Below are 27,566 nucleotides of genomic sequence, written 5' to 3'. Positions count from 1 at the left end.
AAGCTGTGGTGTGTCACAGAGTGTCCCACAATGCTCTTTTGTCCGTTCATCTTCACTTATGAATGTTCATTGCAATAAAAGTCATTGTTCTGGTTCGAGCTCTCTGGCTTCTGTGACACTGCATTCTCACCGGGACTCCTCCCAGTTATCCTGTTGTTGCCCTGTGTCATGGAGATCCCGCAGCTTTGGATCAGCAGGACTGGCCCTTTTGCAGATTGTGTGGATTTTGGGGAGGGCCAACTCAAAGCACTAGATCTGGGTTTGGGTGATAACTGAGCCGGTCAGTCTACTGGCTCTCCCTTATCCACACCACTAGGGTGAGCTTTTCAGGATCGTTCTGGCTGGGCCACTAAATGCCACTCTTGGCAGGAGGCAGGGTCAGCTCTCCTGCAGTCATGCCCTTGGGCGGCTCACCCACACCTATGTCTCCAGAGCCAGCTCCACTGTGCTGCCCACTGCAGGCCTGGTGCCCACTCTCTCAAGTACTACAGCCGGTAAGGGTCAGGATAGCTCTTCCATTCTCATGATCTCAGGGTCAGCTCTCTTGACTACCGCAGGAGGAGAGGGGCAAGGAGGGGAGGGCATCACCCCTGAGCCCACTCCATTTCACAGCAGACGAGTGGTGGGGGCACTCATCTCCACCAGGACCAACTCTACTGTGCTGCCCAAGTGAGGTGCACGGCCCACTTTCCCATATGCTGCAGTGGGTAAGTGGCAGGACTAGCTCACACCCACTCTTGAGTTCTGGTCTCCCAACTGCTGTAGGTGAGCCTCCCTCTTTTCTTAGAAATATTCTCCACCCCCCACTGAGACAGGGTTTCTCTATGTAGCCTTGGCTGTCCTTGAACTCACAGTAATTCTCCTGCCTCTGCCTCTCAAGTGCTGAGATTAAGGGCATGCACCACCACTGTCCCCCAGAAATATTCTTTTTTGTTTTTAAAGCATTTATTATGTATACAGTGTTCTGCCTGCATTTATGCCTGCAGGCCAGAAGAGGGCATTAGATCACATTATAGATGGTTGTGAGCCACCATGTGTGGTTGCTGGGAATTGAACTCAGGACCTCTGGAAGAGTAGACAGTGCTCTTAACCTCTAAGCCATCTTTCCAGCCCTCTCCCCTTTTCTTTTTTTCTTTTCTTTTTTTTTTTTTTGAGACAGGGTTTCTTTGTGTAGCCTTGGCTGTCCTGAACTTACTTTGTGGACCAGGCTGGCCTCGAACTCACAGAGATCCACCTGCCTCTGCCTCCCAAGTGCTGAGATTAAAGGCGTATGCCACCACACCTGACCTGGCCCCCTTTTCTTAATAAACAGGGTGTCATGTAATCTAGGCCGGCCCTCAAACTTGGATATCACTGAGGATAACCTTGAACTTCTGATTTTCTGTCTTCATCTCTCAAGTGATACAATTAAAAGACTGTATCACAGTGCCCAGTTTGTATGGCTTATGTTTGTATGTTTTTGACTGCATATGAGTGGGGTTCAGAGAAAGGGGTGCCTTTCCAGAGAGCCACCAGGAGGCCCAGCTTTGTTCTCCTAAACACAGACTGAACTACACTACTTTCCTACAGGGATGGGCTCCTCCATACTTCCCCTCACCCCGATACTTCCCCCATCACCCAGACAAGTTCCATGACATTCCTTTTCTTTTCCTGTTTTCCCACTGGCCGGATCTGGAAATAATTTGCAGTAAATTTTAGGCTTGTTCCAACAGGCCTACCCTCACACAGAAAATAAGATGTAATAAGAGCCCCCACACTCCACCATCAGATCCTAGGATGTCAAGACAGAGCTGGGGACGCTCAAAGCCAATCTTGAAACTCTAAGTGGAGATTACAGATTCCAGGAGCTTTGGAGGTTATCAACAGGGCCAAGGCCTGGCAGCCAAAGGTGCCCTCCAAAGGCAGAGAGGCAACAGAAGTGCCTCCTTTGCAGAGCACCCAGTGTGTCAGAGAGGACGCCCCACAGCTCTTCGCTCTAGTTCTCTCTGGCTCAGCCGATGTGTGAAGGCCTTCTCAGTAGACCTCTGACGTTCCTGCTCAGGGATGGGGTCTTCCCTGTACTCCAAGAGGGATGGAGATCAGAAGTACAAGAAGGGAACAGGAACTCTGAGGAGGTCCTGGTGTTCCGGACGGGAGCTTTGTAAGGGTGGCCTCGGCACCAAGTCTCTAGGCAAGGTCCTCAAGTAGCGTTTCACAGTCACTTATGAAGCTTTCTTGTTAAACATCTGAGCACAGCTCCAGCCGAGTCCAGGGACCAGGAGGTCTGTAGCTCCGACATCCAGGCTCCAATTCACTTTTCAGTGCAGTTTCTTGTCCCGAGACCAGTCAGGCTAACTCCAAATCATCCTCCTACAGATATGTGACTTCATCAATGCTGGCCCTGTGACCGTCTAGGGTTGGGCCAGAGTGAGGCATAGGAAGTCCCTGCTGGATTTCTCTGTGGCTGTCCTGCAGGCCTAGCAGCCGCCAGTGGATGAGGTAAATGCCATTCTCTGGCTTAAGGGCTGGTGGCTCTGGGAGGAGAGTGGCATGACCCTGGTGCAACATAGGCCCAAAGTGAACTGCCAGCACAATGCAGATAGCCAGTAGGATGAAGGCAACGATGATGAAAGTCAGTAGTGGCAGCCCGTCCCCTGGAGGCAGTCCCCTGACCTCACCTAGCATCTCTGGGGGCTGCCTTTGAGGCTCCTGTTCCAAGGAACCATTCACAAATGGAGAAGGCTGAGGATAGTGACCATCCTGGGGGAAGAGGAGAGGTGACAGAGAGAAGTTGACGTGGGCATGGATATACCTGCCCCTCCCCCCCCCTGAAAAAAAGGCTGAAGGAGAGGAAGGGATCTGAGAGACAGAAAACCCCAGAGACAGTAGTAAATAGAGAGAGTGGGGAGAGAGAAAGAGAGGATGGTTAGACACACTCATAATAAATAGTAAACTGAAAGGCAAAGATAGTGGGAGCTATGGGGGTGGGGAGAAAAGAGAGATTATAGTCAGAGACAGAAATGAAAATGAAGACAGTGACAGGAAAACAAACAAAACTCCCAGGAGGATAGGTAGTTAAAGTCACTCAGAAAGGACAAAAAAAGAGGAGTTGTTGTTGGTGGTGGTTTTTTTTTTTTTTTTTTTTTTTTAAGACAGGGTTTCTCTGTATGAGAGACCTGGCTGTCCTGGACTCTCTTTGCCTCAAACTCACAGTGATCTGCCTGCCTCTGCCTCCCAAGTGCTGGGATTAAAGGCGTGAGCCACCACGCCTGGTTTGAGGAGCTTTCTTATAGCCTGGTCTTTGCCCCAAAGACCCCTCTCAGCACTACCTCTTCCCAGGCCTCCAGCAAGAGTCACAAAGAGACCCTGTGTTGCACTGGAAATCTGAGTACTCTCTGGGCTGCTGCCCCACATCCTGGGCAGCGGGCAGCCACTGCTCTGAGATGTTCTGGAGAAGGGGAGTGATTGTCTGGTCTCAGAGGCTCCTGTACTGTAAGTCACCGGAAGCAGAAAGGTAGCACCCTGGACAGGGGATAGGAACAGAAACATGGACCCCAGAAATTTGGTGTGTGATAAGTATGCCCTATTTCCCCCCGACCCCCCCAGGTTTTGGGGCCAAATTCTAGAGGCCTAGGTAGGGCTGGTGTCTGGTGTAGATTCCTGGCTATGCCCAGGATGGGTTAAGCAGATCCTGCACCAGTCTGCCCTGGCCAGGATCTCTGGGCTTTTCTACCGAAAGCTGAGGACATAACCCACGTCATTAGTATGTCCCTACCTTGCTAGGTGCTGAGTGGGGATAAGAGATCTCAGTGAGGGAAGATAAGATGAGAATTAGCGAGGTGGCCTCCCTCTGTCCGGGCGTCACCATGCCACAGTACACTGAGAATTGGGGGCCTCTCTAATCTGAGCCTTCAGCCTGGCCCACTCTGAGGAAGGCAATTGGAGCCAAGAGAAACTGATAAGACAAAACTATTTCCTCTAGTCCCTTAGTCACATTGTCCCAAGATCCTATCTCAATTCTGCTGCCCATGCAGGGCTGAGGCAGAGTGTGTGTGTGTGTGTGTGTGTGTGTGTGTGTGTGTGTGTGTGTGTTGGGGGCAGGGAGGCTGTCGCGGGGCTCCTGGCTGGGGTGGGAGAGCAGCTCTGGGTGTACAGAGGGAAAAGGAAGCTTAGGTTGGGAAAGGTCTGACGCCCCTGTAGAGAGTCAGGCCAGCCCGGCAGGAAGGGGTGAGCCAAGGGTCTACCTGGTGCATTGTCCGAGGCTGGCGCAGAGTTCTCTTGGGCCTGGATACCAGCTGGGCAAAGGAAGAGAGCTCACTGCCCTAGTCCAGCCCCTACCCGGAGCTGCCACGTCTGCGGGGCTCCTGGACACACACCCTCTGCACACACCCTCACTGTTCTTTCCCGCACTTGCACTTCCGGGAACATCTGGGCTACCCTGGGCCAGCCCTCAGCTCTGAGAGTACCTTGACCCTTCTCCTAGGTGCTTCCTTTCATACCTCCTGCAGCTTAGGAGCCCAAATTGCCCTGCCTACTCCTTGTCCAGCAGATTCTAGATGTGTGGGGAACACCTACTCCTCCTTAGGGCCCGCCCACTCTCTTACTCCCTCCCATTTCCTGAAGCTAAAATCTTTTGCTCTTTTTTTGTTGTATGTGATAGCTCAAGCACTACAGAGTGTAGATCATATGCTCCATATAATATATTGAATATAATGCCGCTAAATCTCTATAGCCCAACAGATTCATCAGTCCATTTTTGATTTACAACATTTATTTCTAAAATACTAAGAACTAAATTAATTTTCATTTTAATTTAAAAAAATAATTTGTGCTCGCTTCGGCAGCACATATACTAAAAAAAATAATTTATTATTGTGTGAATGGGTAAGTATAGTGAATGCACACGTGTTTTTGGTTTGTTTGTTTTTATTTTTATTTTGATTTTGATTTTGATTTTTTGAGACAGGGTTTCTCTGTGTGTTCTTAACTGTCCTGGACACACTTTGAAGACCAGGCTGGCCTGGAACTGACAGCGATCCGCCTGCCTCTGCCTCCCAAGTGCTGGGATTAAAGGTGTATGCCACCACTGTTTTTGTTTTGATCCCAAATGTGGGATGGGGAACAGATTTATGAGAGAACAGGTGATGGTTATGCACTAGAAAATGAACCACCTCGTTCGGGGGCTTGGTTTTTGCCAGCTGAAACACATTTTACATGAGACAAAAACAGGAGGCGGGACTTCTTGGGCCTTGGTATTGTTTGGCTGTTCATTGCTCCGTGTTGAGAGGCTCCAAGAGAGAACACTCCAGCGAAGGCTTCAGGGCTCCGGGTTCTGGCTGCTGTTCCAGGTTCCAGCAGCAACTTTGGTGGAATTGCTGGTCTGCTGAAATCCTGCCGACCACACCAGGGGAATCGCTCCCAGGAACTGAGTCCAAAGAGGTCTACTTCTCCTGTTCCCATTGACTTCTTTTCTATCCTACCTAGGGTAGGTGGGTTGGAAGGGAGGCATAAGCATTAAAGAACCTCAAAGGTTCTTTGGAAAAGGTTAAAGCCTATAGGTATGTATACATGCATGATATGTAGGGGGTGCTTGTGCCATGCAGGTATGTGGACGGTAGAGGACAACCTTGTGGAGTTGGTTTGTGCTTTCCACCTTTATGATGATTCTGAGAATCAAACCCACATCACCAGTTTTGTGCAGTAGTAAGAGTAAGAACATTTACCTGCTAAATATTATTAGTATTAGTATTAGTATCAGAGACAGGTTCTCTTTATGTAGCCCTGGCTGTCCTGAAACTTGCTATATAGACTAGGCTAGCCTCAAACTCATAGTGATCCATCTGCTTCTGTCTCCCCAGAACTGGGATTTAAGGACTGTGCCACCACGCCCAGCTTCAGCCTCTATTTTTAACTGACCCATTGTCATAGTATATATATATGGAACATAGTGTAGCTGCCCCTCCCTATCCTGGAAATCCTTATCCTCCTGCCTCTGTCTCCAGAGTCCTGAGATTATAGATGTAGGTCATGTGCAACATTTTATTTTATTTTTTAATACAATATGTCTACTTTTTAAAAGTATTTATTTATTTATTCATACAGTGTTTTGCCTGCATGTACACCTGCAGGCCAGAAGTGGGCATCACATCTCGTTATAGATGGTTGTGAGCCACCATGTGGTTGATGGGAATTGAACTCAGGACCTTTGAAAGAGCAGCCAGTGCTCTGTGCTCTTAACCTCTGAGCCATCTCTCCAGGCCCCCAGTGCAACATTTTAATACATTGTACAGGTGTATAAACATTGGCTCAGGGTAGTTGGTGTATCTATCACTGCAGGCTTTTTTTTTTCAAGGTGGAGGTAGTGGGGATGAATTCTACGCTTTACTGTAAAGATTTCTTTTTTTCTCTGTGTTGAGAACAAAGATCTAAAATGTTAGCAGCAAACTAGAAATCCTAGGCTGACAAGATGGCTCATCTGGTAAAAGCACTTGCTGCCAACACTGATGTCCTGAATTTCCAGGTCTCCAGGATCTACCTGGTGGAAGGAAAGACTTGACTCATACAAATTGTCCTCTGAATTACACACACACACACACACACACACACACACACACACACACACACACACACACACACACACTGTGGAATGTATGCCCTCCTAGTACACACCCAAAATAAATGTTTTAAAATATGTAATATGTATGAATATATATGTGTGTGTATATATATACATATATATATGTGTATATATATATAAATTCTTACCTCACCACACATTTTTTTTTTAACCTCATGATAACCAAACACCTATAGAACTCTGATTTATATCCTTATGAAAAACCAGAATTTTCTCTCTGGGTTGTTTTGTTTTGTTTGTTTGTTTGTTTTTGTTGTGTTTTGAGACAGGGTTACTCTGTGTGGCCCTAGCTCTGACTGTCCTAGAACTTACTCTGTAGACCAGGCTGGTCTGGAACTCAGAGATCCCCCTGCCTCTGCCTCTTAAGCTCTGGGATTAAAGGTGTGCGCCACCGCATCCGGCTGTTTGTGTTGTGTTTAAGACGTGTCATTACGTAGTTTGACTTGAACCTCAAACTCGATATTCTCCTGACTCGGTCTCCAGAGTCCTGGAATTACAGGTTTGCACTATTCCTCCTGGCCTAGATAATTTTTGGTCCCAACTAGCTATCCACTTCTCACCCTGCCCTGGGCGCGTACTGGCCTCTCTCTATTCATGTGGAGACTAGTAGACTCCCAGAAGACCCCTTCACCTAGTGCCTTAAAGCAACATGTATTAGCAGCATTTTTGACTTCCTGTTCTTGGCCAAGCTTCCTATACCCTGTCACACCCACTGAGCCCAGGGCTATTGACCTGACCCTCAAATTATCTAAGGCCTCTTGCTGGTGGGCTGTGGAGTCTCTATTGATCATTTCCTCTGGTAAGTGAAGGTTCTGGTGCTCTTCTGCCTCCCTCCCACTTTGGTCCTCTTGGATCCCAGAGGGGATCTCGGACTGTTCTCCTAGTCAAGACTTTCACTTCTGAGCTCGGGAGAGGAAATGAGGACTTTCTGGAACCAAAGCATGGCCCCAGGCTTCTCCATCACTTTCCCACGCCCCTCTCACCTTGCTGTCTAAGCCTTAATTAATCATCTGGTCTCCTTAGTTTGGTGTCACCCTTTCCTGGAATGCATTATTCAGCTCCTGAGACTGGAATAGCCTTCCCCCGCCGCTCCCCCCCAAACTCTACATGAGGTGTTTCTCACTTGTTACTAATATTTGGTTTTCTTTTGTTTGTTTGTTTGTTTTTTTGAGACAGGGTCTCTCTGTGTAGCCTTGGCTGTCCTAGACTCATTTTGTAGACCAGGCTGGCCTTGAACTCACAGCGATCCACCTGCCTCTGCCTCTGGAGTGCTGGGATTAAAGATATGCACCACCCAGCAATATTGGGCTTTCTTTTGTATATCTGTGTGCATATGAATCCCATGGACATCTGTGTGTGTGGCTGTTCATGTGTGTGAGTCTGCTTGTGACATGGCATGTGTGTGGGTGCTGAGGACAACCTTGGGTGTCTGTTCCCCTCCCACTTTGTTTGAGGCAGTCTCTGTAGTTTGCTGCTGCATATACCAGCCCAGTTGAGCTGATGGTTTCCAGGGACTCTCCTGTCTCTGCTTCCCATCTCACCTAGGTGCACTAGACGTATAGAACCGCACTACCACACCCAGCTTTATGTGGGTTTGGGGGTTTTAAACTCTGGTTCCCACTGAGCGATTTCCCAAATACCTGTTGCCAATATTGTCAAACTTTACCTGAGACGGGGTTTGAGGCCATCCTGGGCTATAGGGTAAGAGTTTGTCTCAAAACAAGATAAAATAAACAAAACTGCAAATGCATATAAAGTAACAATTATATTTAGAGAAAAGGTTATGAAGCCAGGTGTGGTGGCCCATGCCTTTAATCCCAGCACTTGGGAGGCAGAGGCAGAGGCAGGTGGATCGCTGTGAGTTTGAGGCCAGCCTGGTCTACAAAATGAGTCTAGGACAGCCAGGGTAACACAGAGAAACCCTGTCTTGGGGGAGGTGGGGAGGTCATGGATTTGAGAAAGAGTTGGGGAAAAACAGGAGGAGCTTGGAGAAAGAGGAAAGGGCAGGAAGGTTGTAAACACAATATTCACACAGAGTGTGAAGTTCTCAAAAAACAACTGAGCGTGATGGTGCAGGCCTGTAATCCCAGCACTCAGGGAGGCAAAGTCAGGCAGATTTCTGTGAGTTCAAGGCCAGCCTGCTCTACAAAGCAAGTCCAGCCAGCCAAGGCTACACAGAGAAACCTTGTCTCAAACAAAACAAAACAAAACAAAACAAAAAACCCCAAACCCAAAACAAACAAACAAAAATACCCCTAAATCCAAAAGCAAGCAAGCAAACAAAACAAACAAACAAAAAACCCTAAAAAACAAACAAAACAAAACAAAAACCAGAGGTTTGAGAGAATGCTTATCAGTTAGGAACACTTACTGCCCTTCTAGAGGATCTGAGTTTGGTTCACATCAGGTGGCTCTCAACTACCTGTGACTCCAGCCCAGGGAAGGTGACACCTGTTACTGGCTTCTGTGGACACCCATATACATATGGCATATGCTTACACACACACACACACAAATACACATCAATAAAAATAAAATCTTGCTGGGCATGGTGGCACAAGCCTTCAATCCTAGCACTCGGGAGGCAGAGGCAGGTGGATTGTTGGGAGTTCGAGGCCAGCCTGGTCTACAAAGTGAGTCTAGCACAGCCAAATCTACACAGAGAAACCCTGTCTTGAAAAACAAACAAAACCCCCAAACTTTATTTTACTTATTTATTTATTTATTTATTTATTTATTTTGCAGTGGAAGTATGCTTGCCTCTCTTGTATATGTCCCTTAGTTCCAACATTATGAAATACATAAGAAAGCCAGGAATCGTGACCAACACATGTAATCTCAGTACTTGGGAAATGGAGGCAGGAGGGTTAGGAGCTCTTGGGCAGCATTACCTCAACAGTGAGTTACAGACCAGCCTGAACGACCCCAGGGCCTGCCTAAAACTAATCCACCAATTGACCAGCCAATCAATAGGCAGGGAGGGCATGAGGTTGCACACCTTTAATCCCAGCACTCGGGAGGCAGAGGCTGGCAGATCTGAAGTGGACAGATCTAATCTCAGGCTACAAAATGAGTTCCAAGGCAGTCAGGGCTACACAGAGAAAAACCCAGTCTAGAAAAACCATAAACAGGCTGCACCATGGAGGCACACACCTTTAATCCCAGCATTTGTGAGGCAGAGGCAGGTGGATCGCTGTGAGTTTGAGGCCAGCCTGGTCTACAAAGCGAGTCCAGGACAGCCAAGGCTACACAAAGAAACTCTGTCTTGAAAAACAAACAAACAAAACAAACAAAAAAAAGAAAAAGAAAAAAAGAAAGAAAAAGCATAAACAAACAAATGGACATAGTATTATATATCTGATATCTCTATTTTTCTTTTTTTTTCTCATACTCTTGAGTGGTTTAGATTTACTTCACTAAGTCTGTGATGGGGCCTTGCTGTGTGGTGGGCTTTGTGTAGGAATAATGTTGGCTCACAGCCTTTAGGAGACAGTGAGAACATGGAGCATTCTATGGAGAGTAAGGACAGGATATTGTTCAAACACAGGGACCATCTAACCTCAGGGGACTGGGGAGGCAAAGGCGTGCACACGCGTGTGTGTGGAGGGGGGTGCCTATGCCTGTGTGTGGGTGCACCAGTGCAAATGTCAGTACAAAGGCCAAAAATCACCCTCAGGTACTGTTCCTCAGGAGCCGTCACTTGTTTGTTTGGCTTGGTTTGGTTTTCGAGGCAGGGTTTCTCTGTGTAGCCTTGGGCATCCTGGACTCACTTTGTAGACCAGGCTGGCCTCAAACTCACAGCGATCCACCTGCCTCTGCCTCCCGAGTGCTGGGATTAAAGGTGTGCACCACCACTGCCCGGCTTTTTTTTTTTTTTAAATGAGGGTGTTGGGATGGAATTTAGGGTCTCGTGCTTGCAAGGCTGGTTCTTTACCCACTGAGCTCTTTTCCCTCTTGTTTTTCTATTAGGAATAACGAACTTGCTTGTAATGTCTCCCCAAACGATGCTGGAAGTCCCGTCTGGACAGAGAGCCCTGAGTGGGGGGAGGAATGTGGGGAATTCATAGTCTATAGGGCATGGGCAGCTGGTGGGTCGGGCTTGGAGCTGGGTCCTTAGAGAGGAAAATGTGTGTGGGACAGTAGCTCGGGGGAAGTGCAGGTGCTGCAGGGAGGGACCTGAGGGATCCCGCAGAGAGGAAGGTATTGTTGGGGTCAGACTGCCACCATTGGTCTTTGCGCACAGAACCCAGAGAGGCCAAAAAGGCCCTAGCCAGTGCTCCCTGCCTGGGCTGCTCAGGCTTATATCCTCATCTGGGCTGCGTGCTGAACTGGGGCCCCTGGAGCAAGCTCCAATCTGTTTCCTTCTATTCTTTGACAGGAAGCTCCTGGAGAGCCAGCCCCCGCCCCCGCCCCCCCGCCCCATCTCGGCCCAGCATTCCCTCTCTCTTTTCCACTATGGACAGAGAAATATGCTGAGGAGCCTGCTGGCTACACACCCAGCTGATATGGGGACCAACGGAGCCATGCGACTGGGTTCTGCAATCCTCGGTTTACTCCTGCTCCAAGGTAAGAGATACTTGCCACTTTTATCCAGCAACCCGCCGCCCCCACCACCACATGTTCCCATCCAGGGCTCTGCCTGAAAAAGGGAAATTCCAGAACCTTTCCATGAACAGGGATCGGCTGGCATAGAGGATGGGAACCGCCAACCTGGTGAACAGACACCATTAGGCTCAGTTATGATGTTTTTTTGGGTTCCCCCATAGAGTCTGGCCCCCTAAAAGGTGGGAAGTGGCTGGCTTGACGCATAACAGAACCTGGAAAGTTCCTTCTATGGGGCATGCAGGCAGGCAGAAGCGTGTAGCTGCCCTGTCAACACTCTCCAGTAATCTGGGCACCATAGTCACTCTGGAAGATTCTAACACAAAATGGTCTCTGTACCTTGGGCTTTATGGGTGACCTTTTCTCCTTACCTGTGAAAAATTACAACCTGTGAATTTCGAATGCTGACTTTAATCTCAAATCACAGCAAGAGGGCTTCTGGTTAAATACAAAGAAGTCTTTACCGAGGAGGATATACACAGCCCAGGGGCTGGATGCGATGGCCTCCGGTGAGGTGATTGAAATAATGCTTCTCGGATATCGCTGGCAGTGTCAGGAGCGGGGTCTTGAGGCAGGGTTCTCTCATTAGGGAGTCACTGCTGGGAACCATGAGAAGTCCAGGATGCTCTGATTCACAAGGCAGCAACTTCCCTTTGTCACTAACCCCCGCCCCCTCCCCATCCTTTGTGGAGGATGTCCCAGGCTGTACTCCAAGCAGCAGGAAGATGGGCCAGGGTGCTTAGGTGAAAAGGCCTGTGTTCCAGAAAACATTGCCTCCTGCCAAAGCAAGACGTTTCTCTAGAAGCCCATGGGCTGGGGTCAAAGATGGTACCCCTTCCTACCCATCAGCCCACACAGGGCAGAGTCAGAGCTTAAGGTGAGGAGATTTCTGAGGGGATCCGCAGGTCTTCCAAATGCACAGTCCTTCCAGTTGCTGGCCTAGGCTTTCTCTAACTCCTTGTCACCCTGACTTGTCACTCTGACTTGCCCAAAATCTCTAAGCAGTTGTCTGTCTCATTTTGGTGGCTGAGGCTGAGTCTGGGGACAAATTCATGCCAACAGAGGGCTTGACTATGATAGCCAGGCGTGGTGGTGCATGCCTTTAATCCCAGCACTCGGGAGGCAGAGGCAGGCAGATCGCTGTGAGTTCGAGGCCAGCCTGGTCTACAAAGTGAGTCCAGGACAGTCAAGGCTAACACAGAGAAACCCTGTCTCAAACAAAACAAAACAAAACAAAACAAAACAAAACAAAAAGAGTCAGCCAGTCTTTAGATTTGGAGAAATCAAGAGAATGGGGCAAAATTTTAAATGTCTGGCACCGGCTAAGCAATAGTTGTCAGGGGCTGTGGGCTTCATATGTTCCTTCCTTTTCAACAATTTATGAGGATCTCTCTCTCTCTCTCTCTCTCTCTCTCTCTCTCTCTCTCTCTCTCTCTCTCTCTGTGTGTGTGTGTGTGTGTGTGTGTGTGTGTGTGTGTGTGTTATGATGCTGAACATCCAATCTAGGGCTTATATACAATTATACCTCTAGCCTCTCACACTTCAGAAAACCCAGGTCCAACGCAGACAGCGAGTGAAGCCAGATCTTCAAATCCTGCTTTCTGCCCCCCCCACCCCCCTCTTGTGGTGCTGGAATTGACTCCAGGACCTCACACATGCTAGGTAAGGGCTCTACCACTGAGCTACATCCCCAGTCCCGCAAAGCCATGCTTCTCAGCACTAAACTCTGCCGCAGAGGAAAACAGGGGCACGGGTGGGGTTAGGTTGGAAGGAAGTTAATTAAGCAGATAGGGATTGGGAAGTGGAGTCAGGAAAATTAGAAATTCTTTGGCTATGGCTATTTGGATATCTGTAATCCCCTGGTCAGAGGCACTGGGCCTACAGAAACACACCCCTCAAGTCCCTCCTCTGCTCACAGCAGACTACAGGTGACGGATTGGGAGGAGTGGGGTAGGTGGCAAATAGAGTGCAGGCCTTTAAGGCTTGATGCTTGTGCCATGGGAATTCCTCAAAAACTTGTAGATCGTTTTCTAGATCTATGTAGAAAGGCAGGTGCACTCTGACTTCCTGTCCTCCCAGAACCAAGATGATATATATATAATGTGCTTGAAGAGGAAGCAGCTGTCTTCAGAAGTGTTGGATGGAAAGGGTTAGCCCAGGCTCATCCCTTGCTAGGAAGGATTTTCCCTAGCCTGGGGTTCCTGTGAGCCCTGTTGCTTCCTTCTGGGATCTCTACCCACAGCTGAGCAGAGATGTCAGAGATCTTGATCTCAGGGTTGGGTAAGCGTTGGCTCGGAAACGGTTCCACATTACCCATGTGATAGCTCCCATGGAGGAACATAGGCCTTAAGGAAAACAAACAAACCAGCCGGCTGCCACAGCCTAGGGCAGGCTCCTGAAATTTAGCTGCCTCAGTCCTTCCGGGGCCTGGTTCTGATGCTTCCCTAATGAAGAGAAGGCAAGGAAACGGCGGAGTCAGCTCAGCAGCCTCATCTAGCCCGTGTGGAGGGAGCGGCTCCAGATGGGTGGCTCCATTTCCCTATGTTGTTTTCCTTTCACATTGTTCATGGGTTTCAAGAATGATTTCATTGTGGAAAGTGAGCAAACATAACCTGACCTTCCAGGTCCCACCCCCTACCCCCCACTAAAGCATGCACATATCCACGCAGAGGCCCACAGACACATGAGTACAAACAGAATAGCCAACAAGGGCTCTAACTAGTAACTGCTGGTAACCTCCTCCCTGGATTTGGCCCAGAACAACCATTTCTTAACTGGCCTCTGAGAGTGAACCAACCAATCAGTTCTCAGAGCTTCCTCTCCTTCTGGATATACCTCAGAACTTGTTTCCTGTGCATGCCTCTGCCTCTGGTGGGGGAGGGAGGCAGAGGGAGGGAGGGAGAGGAAGGGAGGAAAGGAGAAAGGAAGGATAGAAGGAAGGAGAGATGGATGGAGGGAGGGAGGGAGGGAGGGAGAGACAGACTCACTATAAGCCCTAAACCCTACCCCGATTCATTTACCTTCCCTTTCCCTCCTTTCCCCTTGGATTGGAGCCAAAATGGCAGCCATCACAGGGGGAAACAAGTGGGTTAGTAGTGCATAGGCCCAGAGACCTAGAGTTCTGGGTGTTTGTCCAGATGTGTCACTAGATTAAGTAACCATCCCCTAGACTTGTGTTAGGGTGGTGAGATACCTATGATTGAAGACACAGTAGAAGACTCTGGACTCTGAGCCACGAGGTGATGGTGACAGGCCATTTAATCCTCTACCAAGTGTCCCTACCTTCTAGCATGGGGGTTTGGACAGCAAGAGGCCTAGTTTCCCTCATGGGCTCTGCTTAGTTTTTTTTTTTTTTTTTTTTTTTCCCCGAGACAAGGTTTCTCTGTGTACCCTTGACTGTCCAGGACTCGCTTTGTAGACCAGGCTGGCCTCGAACTGAGAGATCAGCCTGCCTCTGTCTACCTGAGTGCTGGGACTAAAGGTATACACCACCATGCCCGGCGTGGTTTGTTTGTTTGTTTTTTGTTTTTGAGACAGGATCTCTCTCCACAGTAGCCCTGGTTGTCCTGGAGCTCACTATGTAGACCAGGCTGGCCTTGAACTCAAAGAGCTATGCCTACCTCTGCTGGGATTAAAGGCATGTGCCACCGTGCCATCATAGCCTACGTGTTTTTTGTTTTCTCTCACAGGCTACAGCTCTCAGCCTACGACGACTCAGATCTCTCAGGGTAAGATTTGGTGCCCGCACCAGCGTCTGTGCCTAAAAGCTTAGGAAGGTATTAGAGGAGGGAGCTCTGGTCTCTTTTTCACTGACTGCAGGTGACGGGAGCTTGGGCCAGAGGTCTCTGGGGCCATTCAACTGGTCTAGTCTAACATGCCTTGAAGAGGGAAGAGATGAATAGTCAGAGATAGAGGAGGAAAGGGAAAGAGAAAAACAAAACAAGTAAACAACAACAACAAACTAGCATCAGAGAAGAAGAGAAGGGCACAGGACCATTGGAGGACATGGGTACCAGACCCCTTACATGCTGTGTTTCAGGGCCTTTCAGGAGTCGGAGCCCCCAGCCAGTTTCTCTCAGCTCAGGTGAGTGACTGAGTGCGATTGCTGAGAAGCTCACCTCTACCCTCCCACCAGCCATTCAGGACTGCTTAGGGTGCTCAGATGGGCAGCGGGTATGGCATCAGCAGTCCTGCCCCACTTCCTCTCCTCATCTGCTTCTGTCCTTGCGGGAGACAAATCTTCCTTAGAGCCTGGCAGTGCAAGGTCTCTGTTTAGCACCATTACACCAGGTACTCAGCCATGGAGACTGCAAATGGTGCCCAGAGAGGGCCCAGGAGGAGTGGGACACAGTTTTGCCTCTGCCGGAGGATGTAGACCTGTGGCAGGAGGGACAGGCAAATAGCGCCTCACACTGGTGATTCTAAGGCAGGCCAGCAGGGATGGGCATCACAGGACCCACCCAAATGTCAGCTACTTCAGACTTGAGCTCCATGTGTCTTTCCCACAGGCGGTGGCCTCAAGAACTGTGCCCATGGAGGAATGAGATGAACAAGTGGAGACTGTGGGGGGTGGAAGGAGGGAAAGATGTGTTCCCAGCAGGGCAAACTGCAAAGACCAAGGGTCAGAGCTGAGCTGGAGGACAGGTCCCTCTGGGCCTGAAGGCAGTGACGAGGAGGAGGGCTGGGGCCGCAGCTCAGGGCTATGGTGCTTGCCGATTGAAAGAAGTCTTGGGTTCAAGCACCAGCACCACGCACACAAGAAAAGAAACAGAAAGACAGGACAGTGTGAAGTAAGGAGCGCTCCTTGTGCATATTCTGAATGATTCTCAGAGCAGGTCATGTATGCTCCCTAATCCACAGAAATTCTACGGAAGACTTCTCAAGGCTCCCTTGTACCCAGTCAGCCTGTGACGCCGAGGTCAAGCACCATGGGTAATCACTCCCTTTCTTTGCCTGCACAGATGTCCTTCCAGGCACAGAAGCACATGCTGGGACCTGGTGAGTAACCCAGGGCAGGCAGGCAGGAAATGATGGACCCTAGCTATGTCTCAATGGGCTCCTTCTTCCTTTAGTCAGGTGGCCTCAGTTCTGGGGTTGAGGTTCTGTTTGTTTGTTTGTTTTTATTTTTTTGGTTTTTCAAGACAGGGTCTCTATGTGTAGCCTTGGCTACCCTGGGCTCGTTTTGTAGACCAGGCTGGCCTCGAACTCACAGAGATCCACCTGCCTCTGCCTCCTGAGTGCTTGTTTTTTATTTTTTTGAGGCAGGGTTTCTCTGTGTGTTGCCTTGGCTATCCTGGAATCACTCTGTAGACCAGGTTGGCCTGCAACCCACAGAGATCCACCTGCCTCTGCCTCCTCAGTGCTGGGATTAAAGGCATACGCCACCACTGCCCATATGGAATGGAGGTTCTTAAGTCTAGAAGCTACATCAGTGGTACCTCAGTTTGAGAAATTACAAGAAAGCCTTGGGGCAAAGCAGAAACAGGCAGTCGGGCCTGGTCACAGTGAAGGTTAACTAATCCTGAATTTGGGGCTGAGAAAAGCATGACCAGGGAAGGGAAATGGGAAAGGGGCTCCCAAATAGATGCTGGGAAAAGCTGAGAGGGATGGGGACCCTCCATTTTGGCCATTTGCTTCAGGTACAGGCCCAGGGGCCCCAGAAAGCAGCAGTGGCAGCGGCGGCAGTGGCAGCAGCAGCAGCAGGGGAGGTATGTCCAACGTGCGTTCCCAGCAAAGGGAGCAGTGCACATGTCTATAACCCTTTCTTTCAAATCATCTTCTGGCCCTTGGACATTTTACACTCCAAGGCTTATTCAGGAAGTGAGTATAGAGAAGAAAATAGGACAGCAATTAGGTGTGAAGTATGTGGTCTGTGCAAGGGAAGAGAAACGGGACATTGATTCTATCCATCTATAATGTATTTCATAGGGACTGAGCCCAGGCAACCAGCGTTGGTGGCAAGCACCTTTACCTGTTGAGCCATTTATTTAGCCAGCCCAATACCATTTTAAGAAGGCTGGAAATCTCTGCCCCTTACCTGGGGCACCCTGGCTCTTTAGGTCAACGTCTTCTTTCCTCCATCTTCAACTGTTGGCAGAATGTAAATGGTTTCCCCATTTCTGCAGCATAAATCCTTTCTTCTGGGTACCACGTGGTGGTGAGAAGCATCTTAAACGTAGAGATGGAAGCTCTCCAGCCTCTGTCTTCAGGGGTCTCATCAGTGGCAGAAAGGAAGTCCTTTCCCATGGGCTGTTAGCTCGCTGTAGGGTCTTACCTCAGGGCATCAGGAAAGAAACGGATTCTCTTTGCCAGTTCCTGCCTGTCCCCTTCACTGGTGCACTGACACCCACTCTGTTTCAGGAGACTCTCTGAATGCTACTCCTAGTCCAGTAACCACCAGCCTGCTGACAAGGGATGCTGTGACCATCCTGCCTAGCCCTGCATCAGAGTCAGTGCTAACCGTGGCTGCCTTTGGTGAGAGATGGCAGGGAGGATGGAGCAGGAGGCGGGACTCCACCTCAGGACTCACTTAGACTCTATTTAGGAACACAAGTTCAAATCTCAAATTCAGGATGGACTTGCTGATGAGTAAAGCCCTGATAAAAGATGTCTTTGCTGGCCTTCTGGCCAGCTCTTTTTAACTCTCTTGGGCTCCAGATTCTTGTGGGTGATGGGGCTGGCCTAAGTAATCCACCATGGTTAGGGGTACCAGCTAACAGACTACTCATTTTTCCAAAAGAGAAGCAGAATCCACTTCACTCTCAGAGCGAATATATATTACGCGCACGCGTACACACACACACACACACACACACACACACACACACACACACACACACACACACACACACACACACACACTAGCACTTACCTGGGAAGGGAACTCTAGACTCATCCTTATTGTCCCTTCTCTTCTTGCCTGTCCCTGTCTCTTCCCTGCTCAGGTGTTATCAGCTTCATTGTCATCCTAGTGGTTGTAGTGAGCGTCCTAGTCGCTGTGGTCAGTCTGAGGTTTAAGTGTCGGAAGAACAAGGATTCTGAAGGTGATTGTCTCCACCTGGGCTCCTTGACCCTTATGCTGAGGGAGCAGGAGCAGGGGGCTCAGGCTGATGACAGCTGGGCCAGGGGAAGCAGTGGACAGAAGCGCCCCTTGATGACCTGGGGAGGCGGGCTTGCGTGGACTCTTAACGGGAAGGCTGGACATCTGAGTGTAGAACCCTAATCTGTGTCCTTGGGATTTTACAGATCCGCAGAAACCAGGGAGCTCAGGGCTATCTGAAAGGTAAGACTTTAGATGTTTATGAAAGGAATCTTCTATCTGATCCCAAACCCCTCTATGCCAAGAAGAAAACAACTCTTTCTGCCTTCTGTACATACACATGCATGCACACACAGGAACACACACACACACACACACACACACACACACACACACACGCTCCCCCCCCCCACATACCACACCCATCCACACCATTTGCAGACATATGTCCCACAATCATCTGGTTTTCACTGAAGCTGGGGGCAGGCTGGCAGGCTTAGGGGAGCAGAGATATGTGAGGTTCCTCGGTACCTGGGCTCTGCGTCTGTTTCCTCTGCATGAGAATGCAGATTCTGATATAAGATACATCCCTTCTAAATTGGAGAAACTCGTTGAAAACCTACTCTGGGCTGGTGATGGAACACACTTTTAATCCCAGCATTTGGGAGACAGAGACAGGTGAATCTATCTCTGTGAGTTCAAGGCCAGCCTGGTCTACAGAGTGAATTCCAGGACAGCCAGAGCTGTTACACAGAGAAACCCTGTTTGAAAAAACCAAAAACCAAAAAACAAAACAAAAACAAAAACCCTACTCTGATGTCTGGTGGTGGTACCTGCCTTTAATCCCTGTACTAAGGAAGTAAAGGCAGTCAGATTTCTGAGTTCATGGCCAGACTGGTTCTCACAGTGAATTCCAGGACAGCCAGGAATACACAGAGAAACTGTCTTGGGAGACCAAAACTAAAACCAAAACCCAAACCGAAACCTACCTTGTACCATATGCAATGGCATACAAGTTGTGATATTATCTCAAATTTTTATAGCATTTTTCCCCCTGAAGCGTGAAACATGCTTTGGAAGCTGAAGCATGACAGGTTGTTACTTGGTCAAGATCAAGCAACCAGATAAGAAAAACAGATTTTTTTTTTTTTTTTTTTTGCTTTATCTTGTTATGTTCTATTGACAGAAGGTCTCACAGAACTCAGGCTGCCTTTGAGCTCACTATATAAGTGAGGATGACACTAAACTCCCTATCTTTCTACCTCTTACCTACCAAGTGCTGGGCTTATAGTTGTACACCACCAACCCTGCTGGGCTTATAGTAGCACACTACCAATCCTGCTGGGCTTATAGTTCTACACCACCAACTCTGCTGGGCTTATAGTTGCATACCACCAACCCAACTTAGAAAAGAACAGAAATAAACCAGGTTTAATTACCAGTCTCAGAGCACATTCTCATATTATTATGAGTGCCCCCACGGTCCCTTGACACCTCATTGCTCTGTCCTCTCCTCTCTATAACCCTGACTCCTTCCGTTCCCAGCTGTTCCACAGCTAATGGAGAGAAAGACAGCATCACACTCATCTCCATGAAGAACATCAACATGAATAATAGCAAAGGCTGCCCCTCAATGGAAAAGGTACATTATAGCTGTTCTTTCCTTTCCCCAAATTCATCTACCTGCACTCCTCCCCTCCCCTCCCCTCTCTTCCCCTCCCCTCCCCTCCCCTCCGCTCCCCTCCACTCCCCCCTCCCCACCTCTTAATCTTGTTTTCAGGCTCTGGTTCCTTAGCCAGAAAGGCTAAAGTCATGAGCAAAGATGCAGGCTCTTCCGCTGCTGCTGCTTTCCCAGCTAGCCCCCACCACGCTTACCCTTCCTCATACAAATGTGCTTTTCAGATTCTTTAAAAGCGACCTTGAGTCAACAGGGTCCATCCAGTGACCATGAGGAAGAGACGAGATGTGATCGGTAAAGGCAGCAGACCACGTAGAAGTTATCGGCCTTCATGTCTGCTCCCAGCTCTAAAGGATATGAAATTCTCTAGATCCAGAAGCAATGTCCACCCAAGAGAGACTCCTTCCCACTTGGAAGCCACTCTAGACAATTGCCCTGCTCTTGCTCCTCCTCAGAAACACATGAATGAGTCAATAGATGCTCTATTAAGACTTAAGGAAGTAATGAAGTAGACTAGCCCAGTCTACTCGAATTAAAATTATTTTCTGGCCTGTAATCCAATTTCTTTTAAGGTTTATGTTCTCATCTACTTTCCTTCCTTCCTTGCCTCCTTCCTTCCTTCCTTCCTTCTTTCCTTCCTTCCTCCCGTGTGTGTGTGTGTACCTGCCTGTGTGTAGGTATATGTACTGTGTGCATGCAGGAACCCACAGAGGTTAGAAGAAGGCATAGATCCTCTAAAACTGGAATTACAGATGGTTGTGAGATGTTCTGTGGGTACTGGGAATTGAACTTGGGTCTTCTTCAAGGGCAGTAAGTGTTCTTAACTGCTGAGCCATCTCTCTCTCTCTCTCTCTCTCTCTCTCTCTCTCTCTCTCTCCCTCCCTCCCTCCCTCCCTCCCTCCCGTCCTCTCTCTCCTCTCCTCTCCTCTCCCTCTCTCCCTCCATTTACATTTCTTAGGAGCATTCTGGCAACTTCTGTCTTCTTTCTGAGGCCAGACATGCTTCCGTGTCTCTGCCTCCATGGGTAGCCCTGAAAATGTGTAAACAGGAGGGAAGTTTTTCTAGGTTTGCCTGTTGCTGTCTTTATTTATGAATTTAATTATTTTCTTGTGTGTGTGTGCGCGTCTGTGTGTGTGTGTGTATGTGTGTGTGTGTGTGTGTGTGTGTGTGTGTGGTGTGTGCTGGGATTAAAGGTGTGCACCACCACACCCGGTCTTAATTTTAATTTTTAAAAAATTATTTTAAAGGCCAGGTGTGGAAGCACAGGTCTTTAATCCCAGCACTGGGGAGGTAAAAGCAAGTGGATCGCTGTGAGTTCAAGGCCAGCCTGGTCTACAAAGCGAGTCTAGGACAGCCAAAGCTACACAGAGAGATCCTGTCTCGAAAAACCAAACCAAACCAAAACAAAAACATTAAAATTAAGGGGGTTGAAGAGACAGCTCAGTGGTTAAGAGCATGGGCTGCTCTTCCAAAGGACCAGGATTCAGTTCCCAGCACCCACATGGCAGCTCACAAGTGTCCAGTTCCAAGGGTTCTGACATCTTACAGTCGTGCTTGTAGGCAAAACACTAATGCACGTAAAATAAAAGTAAATTATTTTGGGGTGTGGTGACACATGCCTTTCATCCCAACACTTGGGAAACAGGCAGGCGGATCTCTGTGAGCCTAAGGCCAGTCTATTTTACAAAGCTAGTTCCAGGAGCCACAGGTGCATAAGCGAGAGACCCTGTCTCAAAAAAACAAAACAAAACAAAAAAATAAGTACATACCTTTAATCCCAGTACTTGGAAAGCAGAGTCAGGCAGATCACTGTGAGTTCAAGGCCAGCCTGGTCTACAAAGTGAGTCCAGGACAGCCAAGGCTACACAGAGAAACCCTCCTGCCTACACATATACACAGACAAAATCTTTTTTCTCTAATCGTTATTGTTAGATGTCTATAAATGCCTAAATATATAAATATAACCAGATGAGTTCATTTAGTGTTACTTGTATGTATATGATTTCAGAGCTGACCCCCGATACTGAGTAACCATCCCTGGGGAAGGTTATTTCTCCCACTCCTAGCATCCCTTGGTTGCCTATAGTTCTTATGTAGGGATGGGGTCCCTAAGATCTCTTTCTCCCTCTCATGATAGCACATTTGTTGGTGGTGTGCTTCCTCGGGTCTAAAATAAATTTTCAGCTGAGTGTAGTGGCACACACCTTTAATCCCAGCACTCGGGAGACAGAGGCTGATGGAACTCTGTGAGTTCAAGGCCAAACTGGTCTACAGGACAGCCAAGGCTACACAGAGAAACCCTGTTTCAAAAAACCAAGCGGACAAAGGAAATATCTGTTTTCTTAGTACTAGGTGTGTGCTACTGTGACGTTTGGGAAGAGTAGAGGAAATAGTTGTGTGTGTGCCTACAGAGAGCTTAGTTAGAACCCAGAGAAACAAAATGCTATTTCCTTCTGGCTTAAACTTCACAAAGTGAGAGGAGAGAAGAGCAAAAAGTCTCATTCACACCTCCCATCTCAGTAAAACTACAACAAATATTTTCCTCTTTTTTTACAAATTTATTTTTAATTGTATGGGTGTTTTTATTTTTAAAGATTTATTTATCATACAGTATTCTGCCCAAATGTGTGCCTGCAAACCAGAAGAGGGCACCAGATTTCATTATAGATGGTTGTGAGCCACCATGTGGTTGCTGGGAATTGAACTCAGGACCTTTGGAAGAACAGCCAGTGCTCTTAACCTCTGAGCCATCTCTCCTGCCCCTTGTATGGGTGTTTTATCTGCATGTATGTCTGCACCATGTGCAGTGCCCACAGAGGCCAGAAGAGGAGGTCAGATCCCCTGGAAGTAGAGTTCCAGTTGTGAGCAGCCATATGGATGGCAGGACTTAAACCCGGGTCCTCTGGAAGAGCAGCCAGTGCTCTTAGCCATTGAGCCATTTCCCTAGCCCCACTCTCTAAAACAAAAAAAACTATTAAAATTAAACTTTGAGAGGTTAAGTGCTCTCAGTCCCAGAATTTGGGAGCAGAGGCAGGCAGATCTCTATGAGTTCAAGGCCAGCCTACTCTACATAGTTTCATGCCAGCCAGGGCTACATCAAGAGACTTTATAACAACAACAATAATAATAAAAATGACAATGATAGCTGGGAGTGGTGGCGCATGCCTTATCCCAGCACTCGAGAGGCAGAGACAGGCGGATCTCTGTGAGTTCGAGGCCAGCCTAGTCTGCAAAGTGAGTACAGGACAGCCAAGGCTACACAGAGAAACCCTGTCTTGAAAAAACAACAAAAACTAAAACAAAACAAAACAAAAACAACGGGAAAACCCCAAGAAACCAAATCAAAAAGACTGAAAGATCTCAACCCTCCCTCCATAGTTAGCCATTTCTTCTAGCAAGGGCACACCTCCTCCAGTAAGGCCACACCTCCTCCAGTAAGGCCACACCTCCTGATAGTGCCACTCCCTTTGGCCAAGCATTCAAACACATGGATCTATAGGTGTCCTACCTATTCAAAGCACCATGGTGATGATGATGGTGAAGATGAAGAAGAAGACCAGGTGTAGTATCTACATGCCTAATCTTAGCACTCTAGGAATCTTGGGAAGGAGAACATTGAGTTAGAGGTTAGCTAGGAGCTACTGTGTCAGACATGTTTAAAGAAAAGAGGGGCAGAAGAGACAGCTCATCAGTTAAGAACACCTCCTGCTCTTCCAGAGGATAGGAATTACAGTACAAAGGTCAGGTAACTCCAGCTCTGGGGATCTGATCCTCTTCTGACCTCTGAGTGGACATGTGTGCAAACACAGCCACACACACTACATAAAAATTAATCTTAAAGATAGCATATCTCTTTAATTCCAATACTCCAGAGGCAGAAGCAGGAGGGCGTCTGTGAGCTCAAGGTCAATAAGTTCTGGCCGGTCAGGCTGCACAGTGAGACTCTAGCTAAAAATAATTCTATTCTCCCCCTCCCCCCCTTTGGTTTTTTGAGACAGAGTTTCTCTGTGTATCCTTGGCTGTCCTGGACTCACTTTGTAGATCAGGCTGGCCTCGAACTCACAGCGATCCGCCTGCCTCTGCCTGGGATTAAAGGCGTGCACCACCACCGCCTGGCGTAATTCTATTCTCAAAAGAAGAGTAGGACCCAGGGGCTGCAGGCATGTCTTAGAGTGCTGTGGACTTCCTTCTCTTTGCATATTAGGAGAGTGTGCCTTGCCTCATGTAGTTTGCACACTGCTGGGCAGGGAGAATGGGAGAAAGTACTTGGGAAGTTAGACTAGTCAGCATCTGTCGCAGACAACCTGGGGTACCACCACCCAGACCACAGGAAGAGAGTCACAACATTTCTCCCCAAGCAGCGGGCTGCTGAGGAAGCTTGGCTGGCTGATGGTTGGGTGGGGTTGTGGGCAGTGAAGGGCCTTAGTTTCCTTTCTACACGATTGTGTTCCCTTACTTGTTACAGAAGCCTTCGTTAATAACCCTGTGAGGGCTGGAGAGATGGCTCAGAGGTGAAGAGCACTGTCTGTTCTTCCACAGGGCCTGAGTTCAATTCCCAGCAACCACATGGTGGCTCACAACCATCTATACCCTGTAATGCCCTCTTCTGGTGTGCAGGTGTACAAGCAGATAGAGCATGCGTATACATAAAATAAAATCTTAAAAAAAATAATAACCCTTCGGTATGCATATTTCAGTGTCTCAGAGTCCACTTCCTGGAGTATTCATCCTACATATTAACACTATAGGATTTACTTATATAATTTTAAGACAGGATCTCCTCTATCCCAGGCTAGTCTGGAATTCACAATGTGGCCAAAGACAACCTTGAATGTCTGCATCTTCCTGCCTTCACTTCCCAAGTGTAGATATGCACTTCCATGCCCAGTCATATGTAGTGCTGGAGACCAAACTCCTCAGGGATCCATGCATAGTAAACACATGACCAAACGAACGAAGCAAACCCATCCCTAGTACTAATACGACAGCGTTTTCTTTCTCTTGTGTGTATATTTATATGTGTGTGGGCACACGGGCTTGTGAGTGGGAATGCCCAGGTGTGCATTTGCATGTGGAGGCTAGAACTTGACAGGCCATGTCTTCTTTCTCTTCTTTTTTTTTTTTTCTTCCAAGGCAGGGTTTCTCTGTGTAGCCTTAGATGTCCTGGAGCTTGCTCTGTACACCAGGCTTGCCCCAAACTCAGGGAGATCCTCCTGCCTCTGCCTCCCAAAGTGCTGGGATTAAAGGCATGTGCCACCCCCCAAACCCCCCACCCCTCACTGCCACCCCCGGCTCAGGCCATGTCTTCCTCACCGCTCAGCACCCCATGCATTTAGGCATGATCTCTCCTTTGAACCAAGTGTTTCTTTACCGAGCTAGTCTAGCTAAGCTGCCCCCTCCCACCCCTACCCCAGGAAACACCCTTTTCCTACTTCCCCTGACACTGGGACCATAGATGACTCAAGTGGGTAAAGCTACTTGCCACATAAACTTGAGGATTAGAGTTGGGACTCCCCAGCTTTTGTGTGGGTGCAGGGGAGCCCCCTATGGCAGTATTTTTTTTTTTTTTAGAATGTTAGGTATATTTTATTTAAATTGCGCTAACAAAAGCGCATAGTAAAATCCAGTTATAGTACAAAAATCTATCATTGGCATAGAACTTTACAGGTGACATAACAATGTTTAGAAGTCTTGAAGTGGATTCTGTTGGCTTTGTTATCATTCTGCTGTGGACGCGTGGTTCAGCTGCTTAGCATACTGAACTAATCAGGTCAGGGACATGGGTGGATTTCACTCTGGTTAACTCATATGACATCTCCATTACAAAGCTGCAAAATTTCCCCCTGACTCTGGACAATGTACTGCAAATGTGAGCTGTTAGTCATAAGGTATTTATATTTGAGAGGGGGAAGAATGAGCTGGTATTAATATCTTTGAGATTGCAAGGCTCTCGCCCAGCTGCTAACACTGCAGTACTACAGTAGGCATGATGTTCCCGTTGCTAAGTAACAATACTCTGGGGAGGGGTCCAGGATGAACTCATTTAGTGTTAATTCCCACTCTCAGCAAACTATGTGGAGAGGAGTCTTTGGTAGGATCCTACTTTGTATGTAAATACAGGAGTCCATCTCTGACAGGAAATCCGAGTGCAAGCCTCTGCTGCTCCTGGAGTTTCCCTAAGCCCACATCTCTTCCTTGATGTCTAGACAACAGGATGGTGACCATTTACAGGACAACTTCCTCTCTTTTCTTATACAGACCGTGCAATCTTAAAGCAGGAAGTGAGCTGTGTGTGTGTTTGTGTGTGTGTGCATGTTAGAATATCTTTTTTTTTTTTTCTCAACCTATGCAAAAGCAAGCAACACACCAGTTCAGCTACAAAGGCCCCGACTAAAAGAAGGAAATTTTACTCAGTATCTTTCTTATTTTTTAGACCTGGATGGGGCAAACCTCACATCAGTATCTCTAGCAACAAATATTTTTGAAAGTAGATAATGGGCTGGAGAGATGGCTCAGAGGTTAAAAGCACTCACTGGCTGTTCTTCCAAAGGTCCTGAGTTCAATTCCCAGAAACCACATGGTGGCTCACAGCCATCTATAATGAAATCTGGTGCCCTCTTTTGGCCTGCTAGCTCAATTGCAGGCTGAATACTGTATAAATAAATCTTTTTTTTTTTTTTTGAGGAGGGCGAGGGTTCAAGACAGGGTTTCTCTGTGTAGCTTTGGCTGTCCTGGACTCGCTTTGTGGAGCAGGCTGGCCTTGAACTCACAGCGATCCACCTGCTTCTGCCTCCCCCTAAGTGCTGGGATTAAAGGTGTGCACCACCACACCTGACTCTTGTATAAATAAATCTTAAAAAAGAAAAAGAAAGTGAATAAAACTGATAGAACACTGGCTGCAGGCTCCCTTGTCCTGACTCTGGCACATAATTTCTCAAAGCCAGGCTAGTCCCCCTAAATTCTATGTAAATCTGCCCAATACAAAACAAACAAACAAACAAACAAACAAAAAAAGACTTGTGGTCCTGATTGCTAGTTGCCTGGATTTGTGGATATTTTTCCTTTTTTGTGTGTGGAAAATTTCCTGGGTTTTAGATATGTCTTTTTTCCCTATAACTTTTTTTAAACCATTATTTTATTTACTTTTATTTTGTGTGCATTGGTGTTTTGCCTGCATGCATGTCTGTGAGAGTGTCAGATCTTTAGAGTTACAGACAGTTGTGAGCTGCCATGTGGGTGCTGGGACTTGAACCTGGAACCTCTAGAAGAGCAGTCAGTGCCCTTAACCTCTGAGCCATCTCTCCAGCACCCCCTATAACTTTTTTGTTTGTTTGTTTTGTTTTTGTTTTTCAAGACAGTGTTTCTCTGTGTAGCCTTGGCTGTCCTGGCCTCACTTTATGCACCAGGCCGGCCTCAAACTCACAGAGATCAGCCTGCCTCTGCCCCCAAGTGCTGGGATCACAGGGATGCACCACTGCGTCTGGCTTGCCTGCAGTTTTTGCACCTATTTCCTTCCTGAGAACTGGCTTGGAGACCCCAATTCCCTTCTGTATTTCCCTTCAAGAAGTTCTTCTATTTTTGGTTTGTAATTGTGTGTGTGTCTGTGTGTTTGTGTGTCTGTATATGTGAAT

General features: G+C 47.9%; 2 protein-coding genes across 2 annotated transcripts; one reads left to right on the top strand and one right to left on the bottom strand.

The window, feature by feature from the left end:
• Positions 1-1,690: 1,690 nt before the first annotated feature.
• On the bottom strand, positions 1,691-4,434 carry Smim33 (small integral membrane protein 33). Its single transcript, XM_051163797.1, has 2 exons — positions 4,224-4,434; positions 1,691-2,739 (listed from the first exon to the last, which is right to left on the bottom strand). The coding sequence occupies exons 1-2, from the start codon at positions 4,230-4,232 to the stop codon at positions 2,350-2,352; spliced, it is 399 nt and encodes a 132-aa protein (XP_051019754.1). The 5' UTR covers positions 4,233-4,434; the 3' UTR covers positions 1,691-2,349.
• Positions 4,435-11,087: 6,653 nt separating this feature from the next.
• Positions 11,088-20,196, top strand: Ecscr (endothelial cell surface expressed chemotaxis and apoptosis regulator). Its single transcript, XM_051163802.1, has 9 exons — positions 11,088-11,182; positions 14,908-14,946; positions 16,079-16,216; positions 16,858-16,926; positions 17,579-17,692; positions 18,163-18,261; positions 18,464-18,500; positions 19,803-19,899; positions 20,160-20,196. Exons 1-9 carry the CDS (start codon positions 11,122-11,124, stop codon positions 20,166-20,168), a joined length of 663 nt encoding a protein of 220 aa, XP_051019759.1. The 5' UTR covers positions 11,088-11,121; the 3' UTR covers positions 20,169-20,196.
• The last annotated feature ends 7,370 nt before the right edge of the window (positions 20,197-27,566 follow it).

Source organism: Acomys russatus, chromosome 20 (assembly GCF_903995435.1).
Source record: "Acomys russatus chromosome 20, mAcoRus1.1, whole genome shotgun sequence".
Lineage (NCBI taxonomy): Eukaryota > Metazoa > Chordata > Mammalia > Rodentia > Muridae > Acomys > Acomys russatus.
Note: the sequence above shows the minus strand (reverse complement) of the source record. Positions and strands in the feature narration are given on the sequence as shown.